This window comes from Oculina patagonica, chromosome 6, assembly GCF_052425735.1.
Source record: "Oculina patagonica isolate OP01 chromosome 6, crgOcupat, whole genome shotgun sequence".
In the NCBI taxonomy this organism is placed as follows: domain Eukaryota; kingdom Metazoa; phylum Cnidaria; class Anthozoa; order Scleractinia; family Oculinidae; genus Oculina; species Oculina patagonica.
Window position 1 is genome coordinate 21,844,475 of NC_135763.1, and position 27,865 is coordinate 21,872,339.

At 40.3% G+C, this 27,865-nt stretch overlaps 2 protein-coding genes and 1 pseudogene across 2 annotated transcripts in view; all 3 read left to right on the forward strand.

Moving 5' to 3' along the window:
* The window catches only part of LOC144658795 (E3 ubiquitin-protein ligase TRAIP-like), a 61,316-nt gene extending 57,114 nt beyond the window's left edge, over positions 1-4,202 (forward strand). Inside the window, exon 14 of the mRNA XM_078519280.1 lies at positions 3,128-4,202. Coding sequence (XP_078375406.1) covers positions 3,128-3,422 — 295 coding nt within the window. The 3' untranslated portion in view covers positions 3,423-4,202. The remainder of the gene's footprint in view (positions 1-3,127) is intronic.
* A 4,224-nt stretch (positions 4,203-8,426) lies between these two features.
* On the forward strand, positions 8,427-9,809 carry LOC144656370 (uncharacterized; annotated as a pseudogene).
* Positions 9,776-11,793, forward strand: LOC144656371 (uncharacterized; the record flags this gene model as incomplete). Its single annotated transcript, XM_078516596.1, has 1 exon — positions 9,776-11,793. A coding segment is annotated over one exon (579 nt), but the record flags the coding sequence as incomplete, so codon positions are not given.
* Between the last annotated feature and the right edge of the window lie 16,072 nt (positions 11,794-27,865).

A 27,865-nucleotide genomic window follows, 5' to 3' on the forward strand; every position in this document is an offset into this window, starting at 1 on the left:
AAAAAATGGAGTCGGAATTTCCAAATTTTTCGCTTAATTTTGATTTTGAAAATTAAGAGAATGAAACTCTAAACAAACGAGTGGAAAAAAGGCAATAGAGGAACTTGGTAAAAGTGTTGAAGACCAAGTCAAAACATTTGCAGTACGTACCTTGCAAGCATGGCTTGAACAGAGCGATAAATATAACAGGATATTTGGCTAAATTTGGGTACGGTAAATACCTAATTGTACCTTTTTGGTACGCTTCGGCTGCATATCAGGCTCGTTTGGTCTCGCCATGGGTATTTTGGCCCGACTGCGTCTGGCCAAAATACGATCATGGCTCGACCAAACTCGCCTGATATGCCACTGAAGCATACCAAAAAGGTACGATTAGGTATAATAACTGCAACTAGAAGTAGTTGACACTAGGTTGCCCCCGGTGTTAATTAGTTTTTCTGTACTGTTAATCCTTTTCTACATTTGATTGGAAACTAATTGTTCTGTTTGGGATGTTTATGGAGAAAATGCTCCCTGGTGGCTTATGTTTTCTAATGGTTTCTGGCCTTTTCTACATCAAGATGGAAGGAGGACATGCGTTTTAGTTAAAGTCAAGTGAATAAACAAAACAACACGAAATTAAGCAAAATTCAGAAGGATTTATGATACGGTAAATTTAATTACAAGAACCCGACAGCAGTATCTTGACATGGTAAGTGTCCTCAGCTAGACTAAAGCTAGACTAGAAAAGTCCTTCGTCCTTATTAATTTGACACGCCGGGACGAAGGTGGACCTATCGCGGCTTGCGTCGCTCACTGGGCCGCTTTGCGGCTCGAACTCGCTTTACTGTGGCAAGTCTAGATCTCAGCGAGGATAAACTTTAGAAACAGCAAAATGTTTTAAAATTACCGGGAAAATTACCATTTGAGCCGACCCAACTGTTTTCTATATATTTGGGCTGAGCCCAAGCATGAAGAATAACATAAGAATCATCAATTTTGAAAAAGAAAAGGATGCCAAAAGAATTTCTCATCTCTGTCAATGGAAACGCCTGCCACGAGTTTTAAATAATCACAATGTATCTCAAGATCTCTTTTGAATTTCTTTTCTTGATGCCGCATATCATCTTGTAAATTTCATCCGGTGGTGGACTGATCAAGACCTCAAAACTTTTCTCCGTTCAAGAAGTTTGTACCTGGTAAATCGCAGTATTGGACAAAGGCTTTCTTATCGTAAATCGCGCTTCATGAGAAAGATCAACTTTTAAAAAGGAAAGGATACCAAAAGAATTTTTCACCTTTGTCAAGGCAAACGCTGGACCTTCTAAAAGTCGTTCTCTTCTGGTTTCCGGTTTGGCCTGCCGCGAGTCTTAAATAATTATTTCGAGATCTCTTTCGAATTTCTTTTCTTGATGCCGCATATCATCTTGTAAATCTTGTCAGGAGATAGACTGTATTCACTGGAAATATGCATATTGGCCTGTTGGTATTGTACAAGTTTGTATATTCATGAATTTGTTTTTCTCTCAGGAGGCCTTTTCTGTAGCTTGCTTTCACTGTTGAGTAGCTTTGATTTTTGAAAAGTCTTTTTTAGTGTAGCTAATATTACCTTGTTCATACAGGTCTGAAGAGAAAGAAAACGTGCAAATTCGTGTTTGTCATGTCATTATATCTCATTAGTATTCAGCACGTGCAGTTGCTCTCCTCTTTGACCCATACTACCTATCGGTCTTGTCTTAAAGCTTTTTTTCTTCGGACGATGTTAATTGAAATAGCTGTATACCATGTATAAACTATATATATACTATATATACGCGCGGATTACAATGATGCCTCCTCGGGTTTTGGCCTCTGGGCCAAAACCCTCTGGAGGCAACAAAATTCACCTAAAGTGTTCAATAATAGTGTCCAATTAACAAGATGTCTGACAACAAAGTTCGCGTGCTGTGCATGCGCGCACTTTTTTTTAGTTCCTTATTGTGACTAATACTACTTGATATTCCTAAAAACCTTCAGTTTTTAAAATGGCTTTTTTGTCATAGTAAGGATAAATCCTCAACAGGATTGGCTTGTCTAAATTTTTCTTCGAATTTTGTTATACTTATGATTAATTGATAATAGGACTTCGTGTCGTCTGTTCACAGGCGTCCCAAACTCACGATTCGAGAAACTGATTGAATAAACGATTTATGTAAGCGTATGAATGATTTATACGAGCGTATGAATGATTTATGTAAGCATATAAGTGATTTATTTAAGCGCATCGACCCGGGGGTGCACTCAAAAAAGTTTTATACGGGGAGGCTCCGCCCCGAGCTCTGACCCCTTACCCTTTTATATACCATTTTTGACAGAAATTGTACCCCTTTCGTATACCTTTTTACTGAAAAAGGGTACCCCTTTCATATACCTAAAAGACCTGGCATAGACTTAGAACAGGAATTTTTTTTGTCATTTTCATTGCGTCTGTTCGAAATATTTTAATTAAAGGCCCTTTTGAATACCTAAGTGACAGATTTCCATACCCTTTCGTTTACCAAAACTTGTAAAATTCCTACCCTTTCATATACCTTAAGCCTGAAAAAGGTACCCCTTTCGGGCGGTGCCTCCCCATATAGGCCATTATAGGGAGTACCCCCCAGGCGCATCGAGTGGGACGTGACTGCTTGAAGTGCGCGGTGTTGTGTTACAATTTAGGCCGTTGGAGATTTGAGCGCTCTATAATAGGTCTTTAACGTGGAATAAAAGCGCTCAACGAAATAAAATTTTACCTTCTTTTCAATAAAATAAAGAAAATGTACTCACCTTTCTCGATTTCTGTTGTCCTATTGGGCTATTTCATCGTTTTTTGGGGAGGTTTGAGGTTTTTGTCGTAGCCTTCATAAACCTCAAACCCAAACTACTTTAACAAGCTAATATGGTCCTTTCATTATTTTAGTATTGTTGCAGTTTGCAACGTGTACAGTTAAGATGTAAGAATACTATGATACTGATGTTTCCACTATGGAATAAACTTTTGCGGTTATTTTTATTTGCGGGAACTTTTTTGCGGATCATGAAAAAAGGCGCAAAAACTAGAACCCGCAGAAGTGCCACACAGGAACTTTTTTCTGATGGGTGATCATTGTTTTGTTGCATTCCTATGCAGGATGGGATTGTCACTGGTAAAGACGACCAGCGTGGCTTCCTCTTCAACCAGGGGAGCATTAAAGCCTTCACAGCAACAATCAAAAATGGCTACAGAGCAAGCTGGCCCATCTGTGTTCCGGCGGGGTTATGATGGGTTAGGTGGACATACCAAGTTTCTTGCTCCATCAAGACCAGTCAAGACAGCATCTCGTAAAGTAGCCAGACCCAATGGTATTTCAAAATTCATCAAACATGCCAAGTACAGCAGAGCCACCGACCCTCCCTTACCAGCCCTGAACTTGGACTCAATCTGATAGGCAAAAGGAAGTGCCTACGTGTATGAAATCAATTGTGGGTATCGCCTGGCTGTATTTGTACGTCTTCAAATAATGGAGTGTCTAATATTTGACCGCCATACAAGGGGAACCTCTGAAAACATCTAGCTCTTTGGTTTGAAATTTTGATTTACCTATTGATTTGTGATTAATATTTAGAACTTATTGGTTATCCAATGTTTTGTACAAAAAATAAGTACCCAGCTATTAAACTTCGGCTATTTCAAATGAAGATTTTCAATTTCCAACCATTGTTGCTTGGATGTTCTCATGCTGCACATGTGAAATTGTTAAGCCTTTGTTACAGTAATTTCCACCATGTCGCCCCTAACTGTGCTTGCCAACTTTTTGACGAGTTCTGTTTGATTGAACGATATTACCTACTGACAACATGTCGTCAACTCTGCGCCACACTTGGTTTGCCAAATCAAATAAAACCCTTCACAGAGCAGGCCAAATGTAGGTCAAGAACTATTTTAAGTGGCAACATTGATGTTGAGTCTGGGCCTAAGTAATGAGCCATTTAGTATCCATAGTAAGCATCCAAACCTTGGCGACAAGTTGATGTCATTGTGTATATAGTCTAATAATTTTTCTATGGCATACTCAGAAAATAATTGTATCATTGTCCAAACCTTTAATGTTGCAGACTGGCTAAATAAAGTGTTATCCGTATTTCAAATTTATTTATCTTTAGGACAAGAAAAAGATCAGTGTTTCATAGATTCCTGTTAATAATAAATACCTTGGCAAAACGTGTTTTGTGTCAATTCCACCTCGAATGATGAAGGCAGACACAGCTACAATGAGCGCCAAAAGTGTTGAGACAGTCGGCACTTTTTGAGCACCTTGGACAAATTTTACCCCTCACCCCTTCAATATAACCCCCTCCCCCCGAAACAATGTTGTATTTGTTATCTGCAAGACTTGCCTCGTTTGAGTACAACATTGAAAAGGGGGGAGGGGGAGTGGTTCAGAAGCGGCAGCAGATTAAAGGTAAAAAAACGGGAATTTTAAATTAGTATCAATTTCATTCAACTGTCTCAAGGACTTTTGACGCCCATTGTCTGAAAGGGAAATCTAGCTTTTTGCAATAACTATAAGTGCAAACTAAGAATCCATGGTAATACAATGTTTCGTGGACTAAGACGCATTTTTCTGATATATAACATAACGGGTAACCACGGGTAACCAAACAAATTAAAAGGAATAAGAGTATCTTGTTTCTCAACTATTTTGGTTACCCGTGGTTACTCGTGGTTACCCGTTCATTTCGAGAAAAGAGGCCGTTTTTTACATGTTATTGACAAGCTGTTTGTTAAACAATCACGGATAGTTGCGATTCCATTCAATTGCATGCATTTTTACGTGATTAAATGAATAATATCGTCAATAATAACGTGAAAAGCCGTCAGAGTCACGGGCATGTGACGTTTTACGTACCAGTTGCGTGACACCGTCACACAAGGCGATCGTAGGTTCTAAAATGCGCGAAAATAATCGGTGGAAAGTAAAATATATTCGATATTTGTACCCTGTCCATTGTTTACAATTACTTAATCCATTGTCTTGTTCATACTTGCAATTATTCTGGAAATTACGCCTTTATCTAGAGACTTCACGGTATCGGAGATACGTCCTCAAAACAGACCAAAGGTTATGAAAGTTATATGTTCTTCTTTAGTGCATGGTCATGTAATTAGATTTACCATGTTAAAAATACTTCTTCTTTAGCTAAGAGATACGCAATGCGTCCTGTCCACAAGCTGTCATCGCATTCAAGTTTGATCTTTCGTGCAATTTGTAGAATCTTTTTCACATTCCGTCTGTAAATAGTCCCTTTTGCCGTGCTTCAAGGAACTTATACCATTTGCTACGACAAAACATTGTCCCGTTCTGAAAGAAACGTGTCTTGCGCTGGCGCCTGCTTACCGCATTAGTTTCTAGACAGTAAATCGACCCTTCCCATTCCTTAACCTTGAGATTTTTCTAAGACTGGACCGCTTTTCCCGGGAACACAGTTTTTGGTGGCGTCCGATAGCTTTCCTTGTCACGCACGCTCGATGTTTTCCTTTGCTCTAAGCAGCTTTAAAATGCGATACAAAAACCCCGAGATATTTAAGGTTGTTGCATAATTTATTTGGCACCTAATCCTATTAATTTATTTGCAAAGCAGACATACGCACGTGTTTCAACACAAATTCTAGCCTTAAAAACGATTTGGCCTTGTTTATGCGCAGGTCTAGCCGATTTGTGACGTCATCGCCAAATTACAATAATCACGATATTTACGCGCTAATTAATCTTTCGTAATGCAGCGCAGTACCAATGTGATCACCTGATTCTAAAGAATAATATATGTTTGTGTCCATGTTATGTAGTTTCTTATTTTCTAGATATACTGAAAATTCACCTTCAGACAATGAGCGCCAAAAGTGTTGAGACAGTCGGCACTTTTTGAGCACCTTGGACAAATTTTACCCCTCACCCCTTCAATATAACCCCCTCCCCCCGAAACAATGTTGTATTTGTTATCTGCAAGACTTGCCTCGTTTGAGTACAACATTGAAAAGGGGGGAGGGGGAGTGGTTCAGAAGCGGCAGCAGATTAAAGGTAAAAAAACGGGAATTTTAAATTAGTATCAATTTCATTCAACTGTCTCAAGGACTTTTGACGCCCATTGTAGGTATTTCCATAAATTTCCTTTATTATTGTAAAACGCCAGCGGTCACTCAGTTCGTGTGGTTTCCCTGTAGTCTTGGCTGATGAATTCTTCCATGGCACGTTAGAAAACCATTTGTGCAATAAAAAATGCCCGAGGTACGCAAGTTTCCCTTGGGAAAATAACATCGATTTCTTTTTTTACAATAACTGAGCGAATTCTTGCGCGCTGATTGGCTTATTTTTATTGTCAATAAGAGTAAAGACGCATGAAACTAGTTCCTGACTGAATTCCTGTGAATTTCCGGCCGCGGTCAAGTGTGACGCGTGGTCTCCTTATTTTGAGAACCGTGATTCCTGATTCAAGCTGAATACGTTCGTTAAAACCGAAGATAAATTAAGTAATCAAAAATCAATTTAAGGTATCGAAGCAAACGATACAGTTGCAATCTTAAAGACAAAGACTGACATTGTATAAGGACGAATGCATTTTAGGTCTTGTTTTACACTGTAAACTCGCAGGAGAGATCACTTTTTTTCTACTTGGCTATTGAAAGGTAAATGCGACACGACTTAACTAATCAGTTGAAGCTCATTTTCTTTAATGATGAATACCCAAAAACGTAGTTCGAGAAATGTTAAAAAAATATTCGTGATGTGTAAAAAAAAAATAGGCTCTTGATTCGCGACATCCTCGGAGACCCAAGGGCAGTTAGTGGGGGCGACGGGCAGCTCATCGGGACGATGGGATTTTATCGTCCCGATAAGCTGCCCGTCGCCCCCACTTACTGCCCCTGGGTCTCCAAGGATGGATTCGCGATTGAGACCCCCCCTTACCACCCTGTGGAAAGAAGATATAGTACTCGAACATACGTTTTAGTAAAGTCAAGTGAATAAACAAAACAAAGCGAAATTATGCAAAAGGTCGGGAAAATGATAACGTAAATTTAATTTCAAGAACGGGACTGCAGCATCTTGACAACATTTCGCCATCAGTTTTGCTGTGGTGAGTGATCTCAGCTAGACTCAAGCTACACTTTAGACAAAGTTCTTAATTTGACACCCGTGACGAAGGTCGACCTCTCGCGACTTGCGTCGCTCACTGACCGGGCCCCTTTGCGGACTCGAACTCGCTTCACTGTGGCACTGAAGTCTAGATCTTAGCGAGGATAAACTTTAGAAACAGCAAAACATTTGAGCCCAACTTCTTTTTTATATATTTGGGCAGAGAGCCCAAGCATGAAGAATCAATGAGAAGAGAATGATCAACTTTTAAGAATGAAAGGATACCGAAAGAATTTCTCACCTCTGTCGATACAAACGCCTGCCGCGAGTCTTAAATGATTATCTCCAGATCTCTTTGGAATTTCTTTTCTTGATGCCGCATATTATCTTGTTAATCTCCTCCGGAAGTGGACTGATAAAGACTTTTCTCCGTTCAAGTAGTTAGTGCCTGGTAAATCGCGGTAATGCCGGACTAAGGCTTGCTTGTCGTAAGTCGCGGACAAATTTGTACATATGTTCGTACGAGTTCCTAAACAAATTTCATCTCTTTGTGAAATGACAGCACCACTCAGGAAGTCCAATATTCTTTACGTGAAAATGTGGATTTTCTTACTTCTATGCGAGTCAATTATCGCGAACTTTTTCAATAATTGCATAGCTTTCAGGTTTCAGACCTTGTGAAATGAATAGGCCTCGAATAAAACCTCGAATTATCTTTACCCTACTCCAAGCTGGAAATCAAATTTTATCAACGTTTTCAATAATTTGTTGAAGCGTTGATGTCGAGTGTGCACGTGTTTACGCTGATGGGCTGTCATCATCGCCCAATCACCACACAGAGATTCGTTCATCTTGCGTCATCATTGACCAATCACCTTACAGGCATTTATCACACCTCCCGATACCCACTTGCGGACATTTATCACACCTCCCGATACTATTTGCGCGCCCGCTTTGGTGAAATCGAGATTTTTCCTGTATACTATATACAGCTATTTCAGTTAACGTTGTCCGGATTAAAGCTAAAAGACAAGACTGAAAGGCAGTATGGGTAGAAGAAGAGAGCTCGGAAACCATTTAAGAAAACCATTTAAGAAATTCCCCGATCTGCTTTTCTCTTTGCTCTATGTTTAGGATAAGATTTCTGGAACACAGCACTTCGTAGACGGTTTCGCCGCCAGCCAAGCCCGAGTTCATCGAGAGTTCACGCCTGTGATATGGGCAAATTGTGTCCAATATCGGTGTTGATGTTCCCCCGTCGCTAAAACACTCCCACCCTAGCTAGTATAAGTTCACTTTCTGTAGTAGTTCCCGAAAATGACCAGTGCGAACAGTGGTTCAAAGTATCCTTGATGCAATTTTTTAAAGTAATTATTTGAAGACTCTTTCTTTTATCCAACCTGTCATACGAGAAGTCTGTTCCCGTTTTACCCTTGGAAGAACACGAAAACACAATTGTAGTCTAATTTATATATGTAGCAACAACAACAACGTGGATAAATTGCTCATTTCAAGCAGGGATAAAGCACGTTATCCAGTATAACAAGTGATATTTGAGTACGTATGGCACTAGTACTGTTTTTTGGCGGTAACTGGTGGTTTTTGATGGGTACTGGCGGGGATGAGGGGATACCCTACCTATTTTTATAATTTATGCAATAAGGTTCAACCAATCATTGCATTCTGCTACCACTAGATAAAAAAGGGAAAAAAATAATTAAAAATAGGGAATGGGGGGTATCCCTTCTTTTTAATTAATTCGAATCTTTTGTAAAGAAAAAACCTATAAAAGGTTGAAAAAAATGAAAAGAGTCAAACGTTAATAATTTTGAGTTGAAGAAAGAGCAGAAAACGATTTTTGAAATTGCAGACCGCCAAAAACCGCCAGTACCCACCAAAAACCACCAGTTACCGCCAAAAAACACCAAACCTCCAGCAACCGTCAAAAACCGCCAGTTCCCACCAAAAACCATCGGTTACCGCCAAAAAGGCATTTCGGTTCAAGACACCCTGGAGTATTTTGGTCATTGGTCCATCTGGCTGTGGCAAGACTTGCTTTACCGAGTCGTTACTTTTGGATCACTCAGAAGAGTTGTTTAGTAAACCCCCTGAGACCATTCATTATTGCTACGGGGCCTGGCAAGATGGGTTCAGAGACATGCAAGAGGTTGGTGTACATTTTCACGAGGGTGTTCCTACGACCTCCCAATTGCGAAAATGGTTTCCGAACGGTGGACTACTTGTGTTGGACGATCTAATGACAGAGGGAAGTGAAGATAAGGAAATGTTGGATTTGTTCACCATCAAAATATCACCGTCCTGTTTCTGTGTCAAGACATGTTCCCACCTGGTAAATACGCCAAGAGTATTTCCAGGAATGCTCACTACATCATAGCCTTCAAGAATCCTCGCGACCAGCTAGCTATGCGGAATTTTCTACTACAAGCATTTCCCACCTTCTGGCCAGACATAATGACCGTGTACCAAAAAGTAGCGAAACGACCCTTTGGATACTTGGCCTTGGATCTGCACCCAGCCAGTGATGACAGGAGACGGGTGTTTAGTCACCTCTTGACGCACAAAGGATACCCACGCTGGTATCGAGGAAAGGTGGAGGACGCTTGAACGCTGACAGAAATTGTATATTAAAGTGACCTTAAACGACTCCAGTTCAGTTGAAGCACGCTGTCTTGGGTGAAACGTTGACGCCAGATATATTTGACACCGAGCCAGAAGGTGGAAGCGATGAAGAAAATGTAGAGGAAGAGAAGCCTGAAGAGGAAGAGGGGGAAGCAGAAGAGGAGAATAGTAGCAGTTCCGAAGAGGAAGGAGAAGTGGAGGACAACGACTCAGACTATGATCCGTGGGATCCGTTACGTACAAAAGTGGGGGAAGATCTCAAAGAATCGTACATGGAACAAGTCAAACAGTTTCTCGATAAGGGTAAAACTGAAGATTATGCCGAGACTGCCGCTTTCAATGCCCTATTACCTCTAAGTAGAAGAAGACTACGGAAGGCCTACTTAGAGCGTTTAAAATGGACTCACCGTATCAAACGCGACACACTACACCGCAAAGTCATGAAAAATCTTCGACGCTTTATTGACGAAGACGACATGGACTTTAACGAAGCGGCCGAGTCAGCGGTGGCAAAACGGAAATTCCTGTTAAACAAGGTCATGAGAGAGAAGTTAGTCCCCAACGAGTCGGATGACGAAGAAGAAGAGGTTGATACTTCAGAGTGATACATTGGATAAGTAAAAATGAATTCGGTTTAGAACATATAACTGATATAAAAACAGTAAGAAGGCTACGCGTAGGATTCGGACGGCCTACCACAAAAGATATTATACAGAGAACAAGGAGCGAATCCTAGCCCGGCAAAAACAATGGCGTACAGAGAATGCTGAGATTATCAAAGCTCGTCTTGACACAAAGCGCAACGAAATCAACAGGCACCGGAGAGAATATCGTAGACAGAACAAGGAGCGCGTCAGCGGTTACCGAAGAAAATACGTGAAAAATACAGGGCACGGATCAAAGAAAAATGGAGACAATATTATGCAAAGAACAAGGAACGGATCAATCAAAGACTTCGTGATAAAAAAAACAAGCAGAAAAAGGACGAGATGGGACCTGGGACCAACAAGATTCTGGGAAAGTGCAAGTGGACCCAAGTGTAATTTCCAGCAATCATGTGATTACGCTTAGTGAAACATTGACGTGATCATATTTTTGTAAATAAAAAATGCACTGTGATTTAAAATCTGTTGTTGTGTGATTTTTGAGCGTGACCGAGTGAGTAATGTTACTGTATGGGATACCCCATCCCCGACTTGTCATAGTATAACCACATTACATGTTTCTGTAGGGAATACCTTATCCCAACTGTTACTGTTTTTATATCAGTTATATGTTCTAAACCGAATTCATTCTATTTGGAGTCGACGTATCTTAAATTGTTTGTTGTAAATTTTATAGAGTTTAAAGAGAAAAAATTTTGCTACGTGTCATCACCAAGCATCAGAGTGCAGCAGCCTCGGGACTAACAGGATGACTCCAAAGGAAGACAAAGTGTGCATGATCTTAGACTTGGAAGGTTTCGTTCTGGACAAGACGTTTCATGTACGCGAGTTGGGCTATTACACTTGGCAAGACAAGTTTGGTCGTCGCGCGTTTTACATTAGAACCCCGTGGTGTCAATTATCCCCCTGAGACAGAAGAACGGTGTCTTTCGTTAAGCACCGTGTTCACGGACTAACCTATCAACCCAGAAAGGAAGAAAAAGCCGACGAGTATTACAGAGTAGAAGAAGTGATGAGGGAATTGTACGAGGAGACCGTAACCCCGGAGAGAACCGTGGTGGGTTACAAGGGAGGACACGTGGAAAGAGACACGTTAAACAGGTTGAACATTCCTGGCATGAATTTAGAACTGTACGGATGTCCGAAATACGAAGTGTTAAAAGAAACAATTGTCGAACCTTTACCTAGTTGTGGTTTTCATTTGAATTTGAGTCATCATTGTCCTATGACCGAATGTCAACTCATCTGTAAAAAACTAAGTAGTTAGCGTGTCGAGTGGTAATCAATCCGTACCGATTTAATTGAAGTCTTCATTTTTTTTCTTTGTGAGCAATGAATGTTAATGTGAACTCTGAATTTTTTTCTTAGCGAATTGAGCGACTTAAGGACGGTGCCTACTAATAACGAAGTTATTTTTCCTGGCTGAAGACCATGCAAGCAGTGTAGATGTTACAAAGGGCTATTAAAATCCAAAAAGAAAATTAGGGGTAGCCACGCAAGTTTTCGAGATAATTAGGTTTGAAAACTGGAAAAAAGTGCTGACGTGGCATTTTAAAAAAACTTAAACTAAACTAAAATTTTTCTTGCAAATTCCATTTAAAATTGATTTTACATGTACAAAATCAATATTAAATAAAGCAATCCTTAAAATAAGTAACAAATAATGTCTTTGAAACTGCGTGATCAAAGATTTTATTAACAAAATAATTGCGTTAATACAATTTTTGACTCTAGCAGCTCTCACTTGCACGGCCAGAAAATCGGCCTAATTTTTTTTCACTTAATCACAAATTAAACATGTGCTCTATAGACTTGCCACTTCCATTTTATAAAATAAAAAGCAGGGGTCACCACGCGTTTTTAAAAGTTATACGCGTTTTTTTCTAACTCTATCGAATCGTTTTTTGGGTCTGTTACATTTTCCTTTCCCCTCCCTAGCGAGTAAAATATTTGCGTCTCTCGCGCGCACGCCAAATATAGTTAGCAGTTTGCGAGTTTCGTTTGAGCGCTTAGCGATTTGTTTTTAACTGTTAATGTGAGCCATTTTTTCGACTATTTTGCTTGTTTACAAGCAGAAGTAGGAGATTAGGAGTGATGTGGGCAAAATTTGGAACATTCTTGTCTACTCTCAAGGGACTTTTTTAATTTCTCAAGGGACTGTTTTAATTTCTCAAGGGAGTTCTTTCCGCTTAGTGGGCGATGAAAGGGTCTCTTATTATTATTGCGTCACCACTTCCGATCTCGTGTTAAAGACGTGACTTGTCACATATTCCGCTGTAGGTGATGAAAGGGTCTCTCATTAGTATTGCGTCAACAATTGCGATCTCGTGTTAAAAGCGTGACTTGTCACATGTATAAACGTTATATAACAGTTATTTTTATGCGTGAGTATCTCAAATGAGATATGACACAACTAATCGAGAATGTGAGTGGTTCAGTGTTTACAGTCTAAAGCGTTGTACTAGTACAAGCGTCTCACTCACTGAAGCCGGGCGCTAATATTTAACCTAAAATGATTAAGAACGGAAATTATCTTTTCTTTCACAAACTATTCGTCGAATACACTCCCTTTGTTCGTCTTTAAATGTTTTGTGAACAAAACTCTTGAGAGATTTTCTAAAACCTAGAAGAACTCGCTTTCTACTTCATTCCGTTCAACCTGCGCTCAACACCCGCCATGATAACAATTGTTTTTGTCTACGTGCGATATTTTTGGACCGGAAATTAGACTTGAACTCCATTAGCCGCTGTGGGTGATGAAAGGGTATCTCATTAGTATTGCGTCAACACTTGTTATCTCGTGTTAAAAACGAGACTTGTCACATGTATAAACGTTATATAACAATTATTTTTATGCGTGAGTATCTCAAATCCGATATGACACAACTAAGGATTTGTTTTCGCGACATTTGATTGCGTTAGTCACGCTTAACACGAGTGAATAATCATTTATTCGCGTTCTCAATTCAAGGTTTTTTTGGTGTGGGTGTTTTCATTTATTCGCGTTCTCAATTCTAGGGATTTCTTTTCGGTGTGGGCCGGGGGTGTGGGTATATATGAAGATTGTATTGAACCGCTGAACTGTTTGTTTGCTTTAGTAGGCCGGAATAAGCGTATACGCGACACGAGTACTACAGTATACCATTCTCACTCATTAATTATGCCGCTCATTGTCCGGCGTGGATAAGGTATGGGGAAAGATTGTGGCCGAGGCAATGAGTGACAGGGTGAGAAAGCACTATAGTTGTCTATTACGTCGCCGAAGGGGAGGTGGGAGGGTCGAAAATTCGCCCGGACTTCCCGGCTTGCGTATCTCTTTCGAAATGCCCCGAAACTAAGCAAAGGGATCTTTAAATACGGCGATTGTGCACGTGGTGATTAAGCATTACCTAACACAACTATCTATAAACAAATGGGGTTATGTAATCCACGCACTTCTGAATTCCGCGTCATAATTATGAATGAGAATAGTATACCATTCTCACTCATTAATTATGCCGCTCATTGTCCGGCGTGGATAAGGTATGGGGAAAGATTGTGGCCTTCGGCTGCTCACGCACCTTGCTGCTTCAGTACAAACTCAAAAGATCTTCACATTTATAGGAAAGAGTACCCCAAAAATACACCTTCTCCCCAAAACTCAAAAATCCCCCCAAACCCCAACCGGTATGCGAGAGGCCCGGCCAGGCTAGTGGGGTTACTTCCCTACACCATAGCATGTATTTCGATCGTGGCTTATAATGAGAGTAGGAGATTAAAGAAAAAACTCCTTCAAGAAATCGCCAATACCTAAGGCGGGCAGATTAAAACCATTGTTGTTACAGAAAGGAAAACGTAAGACAACAAACGAAAAATGAACAAAAGGGAAAAAACCCCACCAGCCAAGCCGGACCAGGAATCCGTCGTAAACGGATTATAGGGCGTAACTGAGATTACCCTTCTGATCGCGACAAGGCCAGTGGAGGGGGTGGACTGTTTAAAATTATTTTTTTTATATAATATTTTGAATTTTAATTTTAAAATTTCTAGCTTGGGGAAAAATAAAGGATAAACATCACTTCCATATATCCCACGTTGTTCGTGTCTAAACGTGGATAAAACATTAAACTCCGTGGATGAAAACGGCCAACCAGCGAGCTTTGAAAATTTAAACACTGAACCTACAGAGATACACAGATCCATAAAACAAACATGCGTGATACCTGTCCAATAAAGTTCCGCACTGGGATGGGTTACGTAACAAACCTTACGTAACCAACTCGTAAACACTTTAAACCTAAGCTCATTAACACTCTTACTGACACCAGTAAGCTCTGAAACAAATGTCCATCAATCGGCAACTACTTGATTTTCTTGACATGCAAGCAAAACAATTCCAGCCAGATATACCGTAACGAAACACTTAGCACACTAACAGTTAAAATACAGGGTGCCACCCCCCCCCCCCCGGAATGGTCGATACATGATTGTTGCCAAATACCCACAATACACAGTTCAAACTTTAAACAAAACCGACACAAGGCTCCTGCCAACTAAGCTCGACCCACGAGCCAACCTTTAGACTAAAACCGACACGGCGTGTAACAAATTGTGCTAAACGCAAGAGCAAACATTGAGCAACGTAAAGCCGACACACGGCATCTGACAATTTCTGCTCGACACACGAGCGAACGTTTTAGCTACAGCCGACAAACGCATCTGACAGTTTCTGCTCGACACACGACACACGGCATCTGCAAATTTCAGCTCGACACACGAGCGAACGTTTTAGCTGCAGCCGACATACGGCCTCTGCCAGTCTCTGCTCGACACACGAGCAAACGGTTAAGCTATTACCAGCCGAAACCCGGCGTCTGCCAGTGCCTGCTCGAAACACGAGCGAACGTTTTAGCTACTACAGCCGACACACGGCGTCTACCAATCTCTGCTCGACACACGAGCGAACGTTTTATAGCTACTACAGCCGACCGGGCAGCCGACACACGGCGCCGGCGTCTACCAATCTCTGCTCGACACACGAGCGAACGTTTTAGCTACTACAGCCGACACACGGCGTTTGCCAATCTTTGCTCGACACACGGGCGAACGTAAGCTACTACAGCCGTAACACATATGGTAATAAATTGCTATAAACAGAACTACGTAGATATAAAACACACTACGGGATAAAAAGAAAAACACATAAAAATGTTTTAAAATACCGAGTAAACTATTGCTGTACGCGTTGTCCCGCTACTCCGGCATGATGTGGAACTTGCGAAGCGGCAGAGAATGGACATGCAGTGTAAATCTTCTAGTTAAACAGCAGAGGCAGGGTAGGTACAGCCATGAACTTGAGAAAATAAACGACGAAACAAACTAAAGCACGTGGTTGGGCTTCGGCGACGTAGCGCGAGAGTATAAGAAAATTTGCCCGGACTTCCCGGCTTGCGTATCTCTTTCGAAATGCCCCGAAACTAAGCAAAGGGATCTTTAAATACGGCGATTGTGCACGTGGTGATTAAGCATTACCTAACACAACTATCTATAAACAAATGGGGTTATGTAATCCACGCACTTCTGAATTCCGCGTCATAATTATGAATGAGAATAGTATATTCAATGTGTTTTCGATTGGGTTTTCTTTGGCTCCTTAATTTGCGGTTGAGTTTTGTAAACAGCGCGTTGTTGACTTCTAGGTTTCAGTTTTAATTTAGAATGTGATGTGGGAGTGTAAAGTATTCAGGTAAGCTAAGTTATTTTCAAGACTTCCACTCCTAAACAACATGAAAAGCGTCTTTCACCCTTTAGCAAAACACTACTCCATACCACAATTGACAGCCAACAGATAGACCATAGCAAAATAGTCGTAGTCTCATAGAGACCTTTGATTAGAGGTCAGTGATAACTAAAATGTTGCTTTTCCGCTGCACCTGGCTAAGTATATGTCCATAAACTGGATTTCGTCGAAGCAGAAATCTTTCGTGGTTTTTAACTCGGAAAATTCCGAGTTTAGTTATGGGGCCGATTTCACTCCTTCCATCCTTCACTCGATTCCTGTCCACAATTTAATTCAATTAATTAATTAATATCAAATTGAATTAATTAATTAACTTTGTGAAGCGAGTAGGGGGCTGGGTAAAATGCGAGCCATATCTGTGTTACTTTATATGAAGTACACAAATGCTATATATTTGTTTCTGAAACCCCAAAGTTCTCCTTGTGGTATGCATTCTTTCAGGCGTAGACTCAAGCACACGGAATTTTGTGCTGAACGCATGTGCATATATGAAGTATACAAAGGCTATATATTTTCACCAAATCTTACTGAGAACTGGTTAAAACTCAAAAAAATTGGGGTTTCAATTTATCGCCGAGTATTTCCGAAAAAATTCGATGGTACTAGAAAACAGTTAAATTTGAATGAAATATTCATCTATAAGCCGAGGCCGAGCGATCATCAACAAACGAAAATTATTAGCAAGCGTTTGTAATTTATTCTTGGTCATTACCTTTCATTTTAGTGGCGGCTCTTTAGAAACCATTTGGTTTAATGAAGCAACGTTAGGAAAGAAGTTTTTATTCGCCTTTTCTTTGATATTTAGGCTGGAACTCGTCGTCCATCGGCTCGCTCTGGAATATTATTTATTTTGTCGGCGTACTGTGATCGTCTCAGTTTGAACAGACGAGGGCATTCGAAATCCCGCATGTCTTTAACAATTTCCTTGCAATCTCTTCTACAACAATTATTTCTGCCTGAGACTGTTCTTGAGACTGTTCCTTTCCTTTTGTTCCTTTCCTTAAAGTTTAGCTAAATTGCAGAATCACTGCTAACGTGACTTTTCAAGAGAAGAAGGGTCAGGAATCGATCTTTTTGGCTTGTTGTGGCGACACCAGAAACTGACCAATCAGAAGCTGCTGTTCCCACGCGCTTGGTAAACATTGTAACACGATCTGACAGAAATCAGCTTGATGTAATATTCTTGTTCGAAACCGAAAACTTAAAATACTACGACTTCTCTGCTAAAAGAAACCACTCCAGTAAAGTTTGATTGGATTCAGAGTACTAGACAAATACTGGTAACAGCACATGTTTCGTTTTGATGACATTTAAAGTTCACCCGCTTGATCTGCTTGATCTTTTCACTAACAACTTGGCGAATTGCGACGATTTGAAGATTTACTGAATCATCCCGTATTCTCTGGTGATTTTGCAGTTGTTCTGAACTGTCTCTACCTCGGCAACAACTTTCAATTTGAAGGTTTAGTTGTTTGAAAACCAGTAGCTTTTGGCATGATGATCGATAACCGCTTAATTGGGTCTTAATTCTTCAGAAGAATGCGTGATTGTTTGAGATAGGATTCTGAACTCAGGTGAATGTTTTGTCACGCTTGTGTACGGTTCTATTAATTATTTCATTCTTTATCAGTGTTTTGTTGTGATTTAACGAATATGTTGACTGGCTCGCTGCACGTGGATTGTTTTAAAGTTTGAAGGAAAAATTGGGTCGGCTTATAGCCGAGTGATTTGGGTTTATTTTTTGTCAGAGTCTAACTGGTTCCAAAAACTAAAATTCTAGGGTCTCGGCTTTATATAGCCGAATAAATACGGTACATGCATGCTTAACTACCAGCCGAAATATTGTACTAATGTCAGTTTTCTTGAAGTAGACCAAAACTTAATTTTTCTAATGATATTATTATTTTGCCTAACCTTCAAAAAACAAAAAAAGAAATATAAAAAGAAAGAAAACAATTTGCAACTGATGAGAACTCTATCACTTGCCCTTTCGGTCTGCTCTCGATGAGCAGCTAGATGACAATGAAACTAAGCTAGTGAAGTAAACTGAATAGTGGAAAGTTTAAGAGCTTGTGACTCAGAGATCAGGGGGGCCAGAGAAGGGGTCGCCGACTCCACATATTTACAGCGTATGGAGGTCACCCACTAGTACATGTAACATTTGATTGATTGGCTTGTTCAACGACCCCCCCCCAGCCCAGGCGGACAAAAGTATTAGCTCACAGCGTGTATCTTGATATTTAGCAACAATTTTCCCAGCGTACACTTGTCCTTTGTTAATGCGTACTAATTAATGTTTTCTGTACATCGTTCACGATCTGCATGCACTAGAAGCCATACTCGCAACTTTTCTCGCAACTAGCTTTTACAGTTTCTCGGTCCGGGAGTTACAGATTACCTACTGCAAGTTACTCACCAAGAAGGAACTTTTAGCCAGTGTTAATTGAAGCGAATTTAAATTTTTTAACGGTTCACTCTTTTACCGCTTTTGCTGATTTCATTTTCAAAGCCAGTCCTATACAGTGTACGGCTCCCTCAAGCTGCTGTCGATCTGATTATCCGGATTCGCCGTTTAAACGCCTCGCCAGGTGCAGAAATCAAAAGGCTTTGTTTCTTGTCATATTATTTGATTTTCCTGCAAAGTAGTCGTTCTAAGCGAGAGCGAAGGGAATGTTATGCCAGAATTGCGTGACAATGAACACGTTGCTTCAGTTCGGCCCACCAAAGAAACATTGTCGACATCTTCTCCTGAATCGTGCTCCTTTCAAAACAGATATCTGACATCCAAAGATGAGTCCCAAATCCAGACACCGGAAAATCGGTCGATCTCCCCGTCAGACGGCCGCACGTTTGTAAAATGTTTGGACTTCAACTGAGTTCCGCCTCTGAAGCTTGTTTGTTCGTTCGTCGACAATTCGATCATGGACAATTGTGAAGTGGATGACTGCCAGCCATGGCGGTTTCACGGAAGCGGGCCCGATTGCGGCGACTGGGCGGTGACCGCGAGGTAGCGAGATTGTGGTGGGAGGAAGGGTGGGGAGTAGGGGGTGGGGGGACGGGGGTGACACGAGAGATGAGGATGGTGAGGGCGTGGTACATGGTATGCTGATTTATAATTTTTGCATTTTCAAATTTATAGTTAACAATTTATGATTTATTTTCATCTCAATTATTTTCCCCTTCCGTTTTGATTCGCTCGCCATTCATCACTGTTTGACCGAGCTGAAGAACCTATGAGACTATGATTTTTTCTCGCGAGTTGACATCGATACCGCTCGCGCAGGTTGTCACTACTACCTGATGTCATCGACATGTCCCAAATTTTTACCGTCATGCGAACTGATATCTCCGCGCGCCCTCCACGAGGGAAGGGATGTCCGCCAAGTAATGTTGAGCTGTTTCAGTGTTTATCAGAAGATGGACAAGACGTTGTCTGCAGTGGTATTTTCCTATGACCCGCACCGGTAGATTTGTGGCGCCGGCGTATTCTGACATCCCCATGATGACATACTATTAAACCAGTGCTTGATGTTCGCGCCACGCAAGCAGTGCTCACACGTAACTAGTATTTTAGTCGTTTAACATAATAAGAGGCAAGGCACAAATTTAGCTTGAGGCGTTATCCACGCAGACTGTCATTCTGAACGATGATTTTTTTTGTTTTATTGTTGTTATTTGAATTTTTTTCTATATTTTTAGGATGTTTTGACTTTAATTTTTTGTACCGGCACCACAGCTAGCTTTACCGTGTAGTTTTTTATATATATTATTATTATTATTATTATTAGTCAGTATTACAAAAGAAATGCAATTATAAAAGTTAACGTTCGTCCCTGTTTCAGCACTTGAAAGTTCGACGTAAAAAAATTCAATTCATCCCATTGCAGGTCTACTAACCAAGCACGCAAACAGTTTTTGTTTGAAAGTCAATTTGCTTTAGGGAAGATAGAGAAGTAATGAAATGGCTTGCTCAATTTCCATTTTGTTGACTCGTCTCACTCCAGATGCGGAGGTGTCAAAGAAGAAGACAAAAATGCTTTCGTCACCTTGCTAGTTGTAAAAAGACGGATATTTGCGTTCTCTTGGGGCAAGCGGAGCACGAGGGCAGCACGCGCGTGTCTGTGTTTCAGAAGTGGACCTCATCTAAAAGAGCTGGCCTGTTGGAGCGAAAGAATGACAATATGTTCCGATAGGAAATTTTGACAGTAAACTGGCCAGGGGTAAAGCCGCACGTGTCGCTGCAGCTCTATTGTTAGTATAGACAAGGATTTTTTCTGACTGGAGATAGCGATGGATCTTTCGCTTTACGTTATTTCATTATAAAGTGTGCCCTGCATGACAATGTTGTCTACAAAACCGTTTATCCCTTCAAACCCTGCGCTATCTTTGGTAAGTCTCACGTGAGAGGATTTGCAAAGGACAGTCGTGGAAGGCCAGGTCCAGCGGAAGGCGCACTGCAAAGCAGATAGCAGCTATTTCCAGACCGCAGCAAAGCAGAGGAAGAAACCACTGACCAGGCAAAAGACAGAAAGAAGGCAAGACGAGACGCAGAAGACGGGAGAGAGGAAGCCGGGGGGGAGAAGAAGGGGACCCCGCACCAAATAAGACTGACGGAAGCCACAGAAGCCGCCTCGACAGCCGTGCCCAGCCAGATAAAACGGAACCCGGAAATTACAGGATATACAGTATGTCCCAAAATCTATCTTTTGCTATATCACGTGGGCTGATGAGTACATCCTGACAATGACATCATATAAACAGCGCATCTTGGATCCGCCATCTGGATTTTGAATTTTTTTCAAAACGTCAGAGAACGCCCAAATTTACTTACAAAATCTTCCTTTCACTGTATTCAGACTAATTAGCCGTCGAATATCAGATACATTATCTCTACCACCCTACACTACTAATTATTGAAATTTTTTTTTTGCTACTTGTTTTATGATCCCTATACCCATTTTTTCTTATATTTCCCGCTCCTGCAGCCTACGCGAAAAACTCTTTTACCTCGATGTTCAAATTAAAGAAATTGCTTGAAACGAGAAAAAAGATAAAGTTGATTGTATTAAATAATTGTTTGTTTCCGAATGAAACATCCACTCATTCAATTCCGTGATCGCCCGTTTCACGGATCAGGGATTCGGTAGTCCATTCCCGCCGATTCATCATGCAGTACTAAGCGTAGATCAGACGATGCAACGCCAACGAGAAGCAAATAATATCCTCCGCAACTGCATCCTTGGCCTGTCTGACAACGATCGCAACTAGCAAGATGAAATCAGCGGGAAATCGGAACGCACCACAGACATCAGCGATGTTCCACGAGTGGACTGTGCGGTGACGGATACTGGGCGAGAGACCAGTCAATCAATGGAAGAAAAGCGACCAGGAAAGATGAGGAAAAGATCAGCGGTTGGAGCCTCCTCAAGCTGCGATTCCACCGTCACGCATCGCTGGCATGTTCCTGCCCAAAGAGGACGAACAGGAACAAAGAACACAGCGTAAGGTCACACCTGTCGAGGCGCTAAACGGCGAAATCCGGTAAGAGATCGACAGCCAAGGGAGCCGTATTGGCCTGGAAAATGACATCAGCAAAGCGGTAAAACAGTGAACCGTTAAAAAAAATTATTCGCTGGTCCAACAACACTGCCAAAATTTTTCCTATGTAGATGAGTTGCCCGACCCTGAGAAAATGCCTAGCGATAAAATCGAAGTATGCTTCTAAGTTTGATCAGACGAACATACAGAAAAAAATTTATACGCATTACTACCAAAGGACAAGTGCATGAAATAAATTTTGTACAGAACACGTAAGACCTAAGATCAAACTTTGTCACGCATTTGGGAATTTTGGGGGCGTAAACAATAAAGCCAATCAATCAAAAATTGTTACCATGGTTACGAGTTCGGTGACCTCATGCAACATAAATATGGTGGAGACGCGACCCCTTTTCGACATTTTTTGTGAGACAACATTCTTAACATTTTTTTAGCAAATCTATTTGTCAGTTTTTTTTTCGATTCTTTTTCAAATAAATTTTCCGAGTTTAGTGGCTCCTAGCCACTTTGAAAGTTATTTCGCGCGCTTGGTCGCGTAGTTGAATTCGTATTGCATTTTGAGCGAGCAAATTAGTCAAAAGCGCGCGCGCCCAGTGTGATCGATGCATGCGTGATGCGCAGAACAAGGCGCAGTTACAATAGGAGGCACCGTCCTTAAAATGCCTCCCCTGGACGAGTTATTAACACGTGCGGAGAACATCGAAGCCGACTTTTCTACAGGAATGAATCGGCTTCCACCAGGTTCAAAGAAATATAAACAAACATTGTTTCCAAAAACAAGTCCAAACAACACAGTTTCTAAACATTTATTGAATTTACATAAAACGATATATAAAGAGAACAAAGAAGCACCAAATTCATACGTACGAGTAGAGACAAACTATTTTTCCGTACGTCGGGCGCCGGTCATTACGACCCGAAGCAAACGTACCGCAGTGTAAAAATTAGGGTTTTTTGTTTTTGAGAATAAAATGATTTTGGACACTCCACTTCTGTTTTTTTCACTTCCGCTCATCCATCATTGCTATGGTAACCTATTGTGACGTCATTTGATGACGTCGTCCCTCATTATAAATGTAACATGAAAGCGAGGCAAACTGTCATCCCTCATTATATATGCAACATGAAAGCGAGGCTCTAGGATCTATATGAGCCCACATGACTACTAACGAGTAAAGGTAAGCGGTTTCCATCAAAATTTAATTTATCTAATTTTCAAGCCGAAATTTCTCGTGTCTGGCCCTGAAATGAGCCTGAAATTATTATTTTCATTTTCTGCCAAAACAAAAGGTTATTTGACAAATAAATTATATAGCGATAAATACCGTAATGATTCGATTAAGCGCCCTCCTTCCAATAAGCGCCCCTTTCCGAATAAGCGCTCCCCTTCGAATGTGCTTTTGTTAATAAGCGCCCCTATTCCAATAAGCGCCCCCATTCTTATACGCGCCACTATTCCTAAAAGCGCTCCTATTGTGGCTAACCCTACTGAAGTCGAAAAGATTAACTCACGAACATTCACCGTACCGTACATGTATATATTTACTGCTAAAATGAACAATTCTTGTAAAAGTAACTGAGCTTTCGACAATTTGTTACCGTTACAGTTTATGTTATTGCTAGTTATTTTAAAATATATTAAAGTTTTGTTTTGAACATTTGGTTGTTTCGTAAAAAAATTAAATAAGCGCCCTGTCCCAAATAAGCGCCCTGTCTCGAATAAGCGCCCTCACTTAAGGTGCCAAAAGTAAATAAGCGCCCCGGGCGCTAAATCGAATCATTACGGTAACTCAACACGGACTACAAATACCGTAATGATGCGATTAAGCGCCCTCCTTCCAATAAGCGCCCCCTTCCGAATACGCGCCCCCTTCGAATGTGTTATTGTCAATAAACGCCCCTATTCCAATAAGCGCCCCCATTCTAATTAGCGCGCCACATTCTTATAAGCGCCCCTATTCTAATAAGCGCCTCTACTGTGGATAACCGTCCCTACTGAAGTCATTGACGTCGAATAGATAAATTCATGAACATTCGCTGTACAGTACACTGCTAAAATGAACAATTCTTTTAAAAGTAACTGAACTTTAAACAATTTGTCCATAATGTTCGCTTTATAAAATATATACTATATACAAGGCTAAAAAGAGTTAAAATGGTAAAATTAATATGATAAAACCAAACGTTTTCGGCTGTTTGTCATCATCAGGGTTGAAGAGACCGTCCGCACGCATGTATTTATATCTTATGTAATTCCCGTTGGGAAAAGTTTACTGACATAAGAAATGACTTGTTTGTTCAAACTGGGGCGGAATTGTTGGATCATTAGACCCTCAACGATTCTACGCTTGTGGAATGTCTGTGCTGAAGAGAGAACACGCCAGGTGAAAGAATGCGATGGGTTTTCCCGCAGGTGTTTTGCAGGTTCAGAGGTGTGAGCAGGAACATTTTATTACGAAACAGCTAAATTCCTAGCCTCTTACTTACTCCCTCTCACTGAGAATGAATACAGCATCAAAACTACCACCGATTTCGCTGAGCGTCTAACTAATAGAACTGTTGATGATGACGAAGTCTTGGTATCATATGATGTGTCCTCTCTCTTCACTGAAGTTCCGCTCGATGAAACCATCGACCACATCATTTATGAAATCTACACCAACAACAAGCTACCACAACTCAGCTCAAAGTTACTCTTTAGACGTCTTCTCTGTAATGTCACCAAGAATACAGTTTTCAGTTTTAACGACAAGCTTTATAAACAAATCGATGGATGCGGCATGGGCAACCCACTATCTCCAGTCCTTGCTAACATTTTCATGGCCAAACTAGAAGCTGATGTAGTCCGACCTTTCAACCCACCATTCTATGATCGATATGTTGATGATTGTTTCTCTAAGAAGAAAAAGGGCGAGCCTGATGCTCTACTTGAACGCCTAAATCGCTACCACCCTAACATTGTTTTCACTGTCGAAGAATACCCCGACCACTTTCTTGATACTGCCTTTAGTTACACCAACAAGTTCAATTGCAGCGTCTTTAAGAAACCGGGGAAATTACCAACACATTGGAAATCTGAGGTCCCTACCAAGTGGAAAAGGAATTGCATCACTGGCGCACTCCATAGAGCCAAACGAATCTCCACCGATTTTGAGAAGGACATTAAAACTTTAGAAACTTCTTTCATCGAAGCAGGTTATCCGAAACGTTTTATCTCGCATACAATCAACAACTTCCTAACCGACTCATCACAAGACGACAACATCATTCCAGATTTTCTCTTCGAAGAACGTAAGAAAGTTTTCATCAAGCTCCCGTTTTGCGGCAAAAACGAAAAACTTAGTAAAACGTTTATTGCTAAACTCAACAAGTTTACTAATTTCAACTTCATCTTTGTAGTCCTGTGGCAAACAAGGCGCATCAAAAGCCTCTTTAATAACAAAGACAAAAACACTCACAGATCCAAAGTTGTTTACAAAGGAGATTGTTCTTGTGGGGTTGACTACATTGGCGAGACTGTGCGAAATTTAGAAGTGCGAATTGCGGAACATTCAAATCCTGCTCACACCTCTGAACCTGCAAAACACCTGCGGGAAAACCCATCGCATTCTTTCACCTGGCGTGTTCTCTCTTCAGCACAGACATTCCACAAGCGTAGAATCGTTGAGGGTCTAATGATCCAACAATTCCGCCCCAGTTTGAACAAACAAGTCATTTCTTATGTCAGTAAACTTTTCCCAACGGGAATTACATAAGATATAAATGCATGCGTGCGGACGGTCTCTTCAACCCTGATGATGGCAAACAGCCGAAAACGTTTGGTTTTATCATATTAATTTTACCATTTTAACTCTTTTTAGCCTTGTATATAGTATATATTTAAACAATTTGTTACTACATACTGTTACATACATACATACATACTTTATTTGAAAACAAAGGTCTATAAAGATGGCAGTCTAGGGCTGGTATAGACCTTTAAAACTTAATTACAGATAAAAAATAGAAAATAACTTATACAGTTCTTTATATTCTTTAAAATTTCATGACATTACTGAAATATACATAACATGATTATTTAAAAATTACCTAGAATACAAATACACATGCATAATAAAATTAAAAATATAATATAGAGTTTAAAAATACACAAAATCTTCTAAGTTTTTATTATTGTTAGTACATGTTCCTTTAATAAAACTTACATTGTCCATCGCTTTACATTTCTTCTTACTGTTTCTGTTATTGTTAGATATTTTAATATTTATTTTAGTTTTCTTTTTAACATTTGGTTGTTTCTCAAAAAATTAAATAAGCGCCCTGTCTCGAATAAGCGCCCTCCCTTGAGGTGCGAAAAGTAAATAAGCGCCCCGGGCGCTAAATTGAATCATTACGGTAGCTACAATTTGAGCGAATTTGACATTTTTAAGTTTGCCACTCAATGTGTATTTGTCTTTTTGACAGAGAGAGACTGGAGCTGAAAGAGTTGCTATGGCAACAATACTAAGGGTGTCATTTTGTTCCTTTTGTGATGCACATTTGTGGTGCCAAGTTTCAAGAACACTGTTTCAATAGTTTTAGAGATATTGTTTATTCAGTATTTTACCATTTTTAGAGTCAAATCTTGTGACGTCATCACTGATCTAATTTGCATAATACAAAAACATCAATATCTCTGAAACGAAAAAAGATATTTCGAAAAAAAAAACGCCATTCTTCTGTATTTCAAAAGGCCTTTCAAATAAGGAGAAAATATTTTTCATGTCATATACACTTTAAACAAAAGATAGATTTTCGGACATGCTATATATCAACAGGCAGACCACCCCATGTGTTTGTGGTTAATAATCGTTCACATGAGACGAACAAAAGAAATATGTTGAAATCTATGAGAGTTATGAATTAAGCTCTGAAAATTACATTTCTAGATGAATCCAAGAGAGGATTCTCTTGATGAATCTCGTTCTTAATATTTCAATAAAGTGAATTAAATGTTAATCAACTCGTGTGTGTTGTTTTTTCGCGTTCCTGGGCTTTCATAAGCGTTTTTAGCCTGCGAATACAGCCGCCTCTCATTCACTCCCGCTACTACGCGCGAAACGCACGCTCTTCGTAGCGGGAGCGAATGAGAGGCGGCTGTATTCGCAGGCTAAAGGGTTTTATGTCCTATGTTTTATACATAGGACGAAAAGGAGTCTCCATTTCTCCTCTTACCGGCCTTCGGCCGAACGTAACATAGGACAAAGATGCTTAAGAGGCTGTCTATCTGAAAAACACCCACTCAAATTCGCGTCAAAAAATAATTTTGCCTGAAACTCTGGCAACTGAAAGACTTTACCAAGCCTAAAACTAAAACAGATTTGGTTTGATTCAAAATAATTTTCTGGCCTCGTTAGGAGCCATTAAATATTTTGCCCCTCTGGGTCCGCTGCAACGTCTGAAAAATTAGCAAAATAGGCGTTTTAAAATACTGAAAACGAACGTAAGATTTTGCATACTTTAGGCGATAAAGATTTACACTTTTCGGCTGTGTAGAGTTGAGTTATCAGCTAGGTCCCTAAATTGAAATATTCGCTTCTAAATCCAGGTCATTTTCCAACCTCCGTTCGATACCAATCAGTAGAGGTCATTATATCCTTGTTTTCGCATTTCCAGATACATCGAGGGAGAACTTGCTACTTTCTTAGAAAACTACCAAATGTTTATGAGTAAATTGATATAAAAATTGTCGGTGTTCGATGCGAATGAAATATTTGACAGCGGCTCGAAAAATGCCTATTTTTCTAATTTTCCAGACGTTGCAGCAGGCCCTAAGGGGCAAAATATTTTGTGGCTCCTAAAGCTGGCAGAAAATCATTTTGAATCAAACCAAATCTGTTTTAGTTCGAGCCTCGGTAAAATATTTTAGTTGCCAGAGTTTCAGGCAGATTTTTTTGTTGACGCGAATTTGAGTGGGTGTTTTTCAGAAAGACGGCCTCTTAAAATTATGTATGACCCACTAATGTAATAAATACCCACTTATGTAATACTAACCACTAATGTAACAAATATGAACCACTAATGTTATTGCAATAAATTTGTAACCACTAATGTAATAACTTAGTGACCATTGA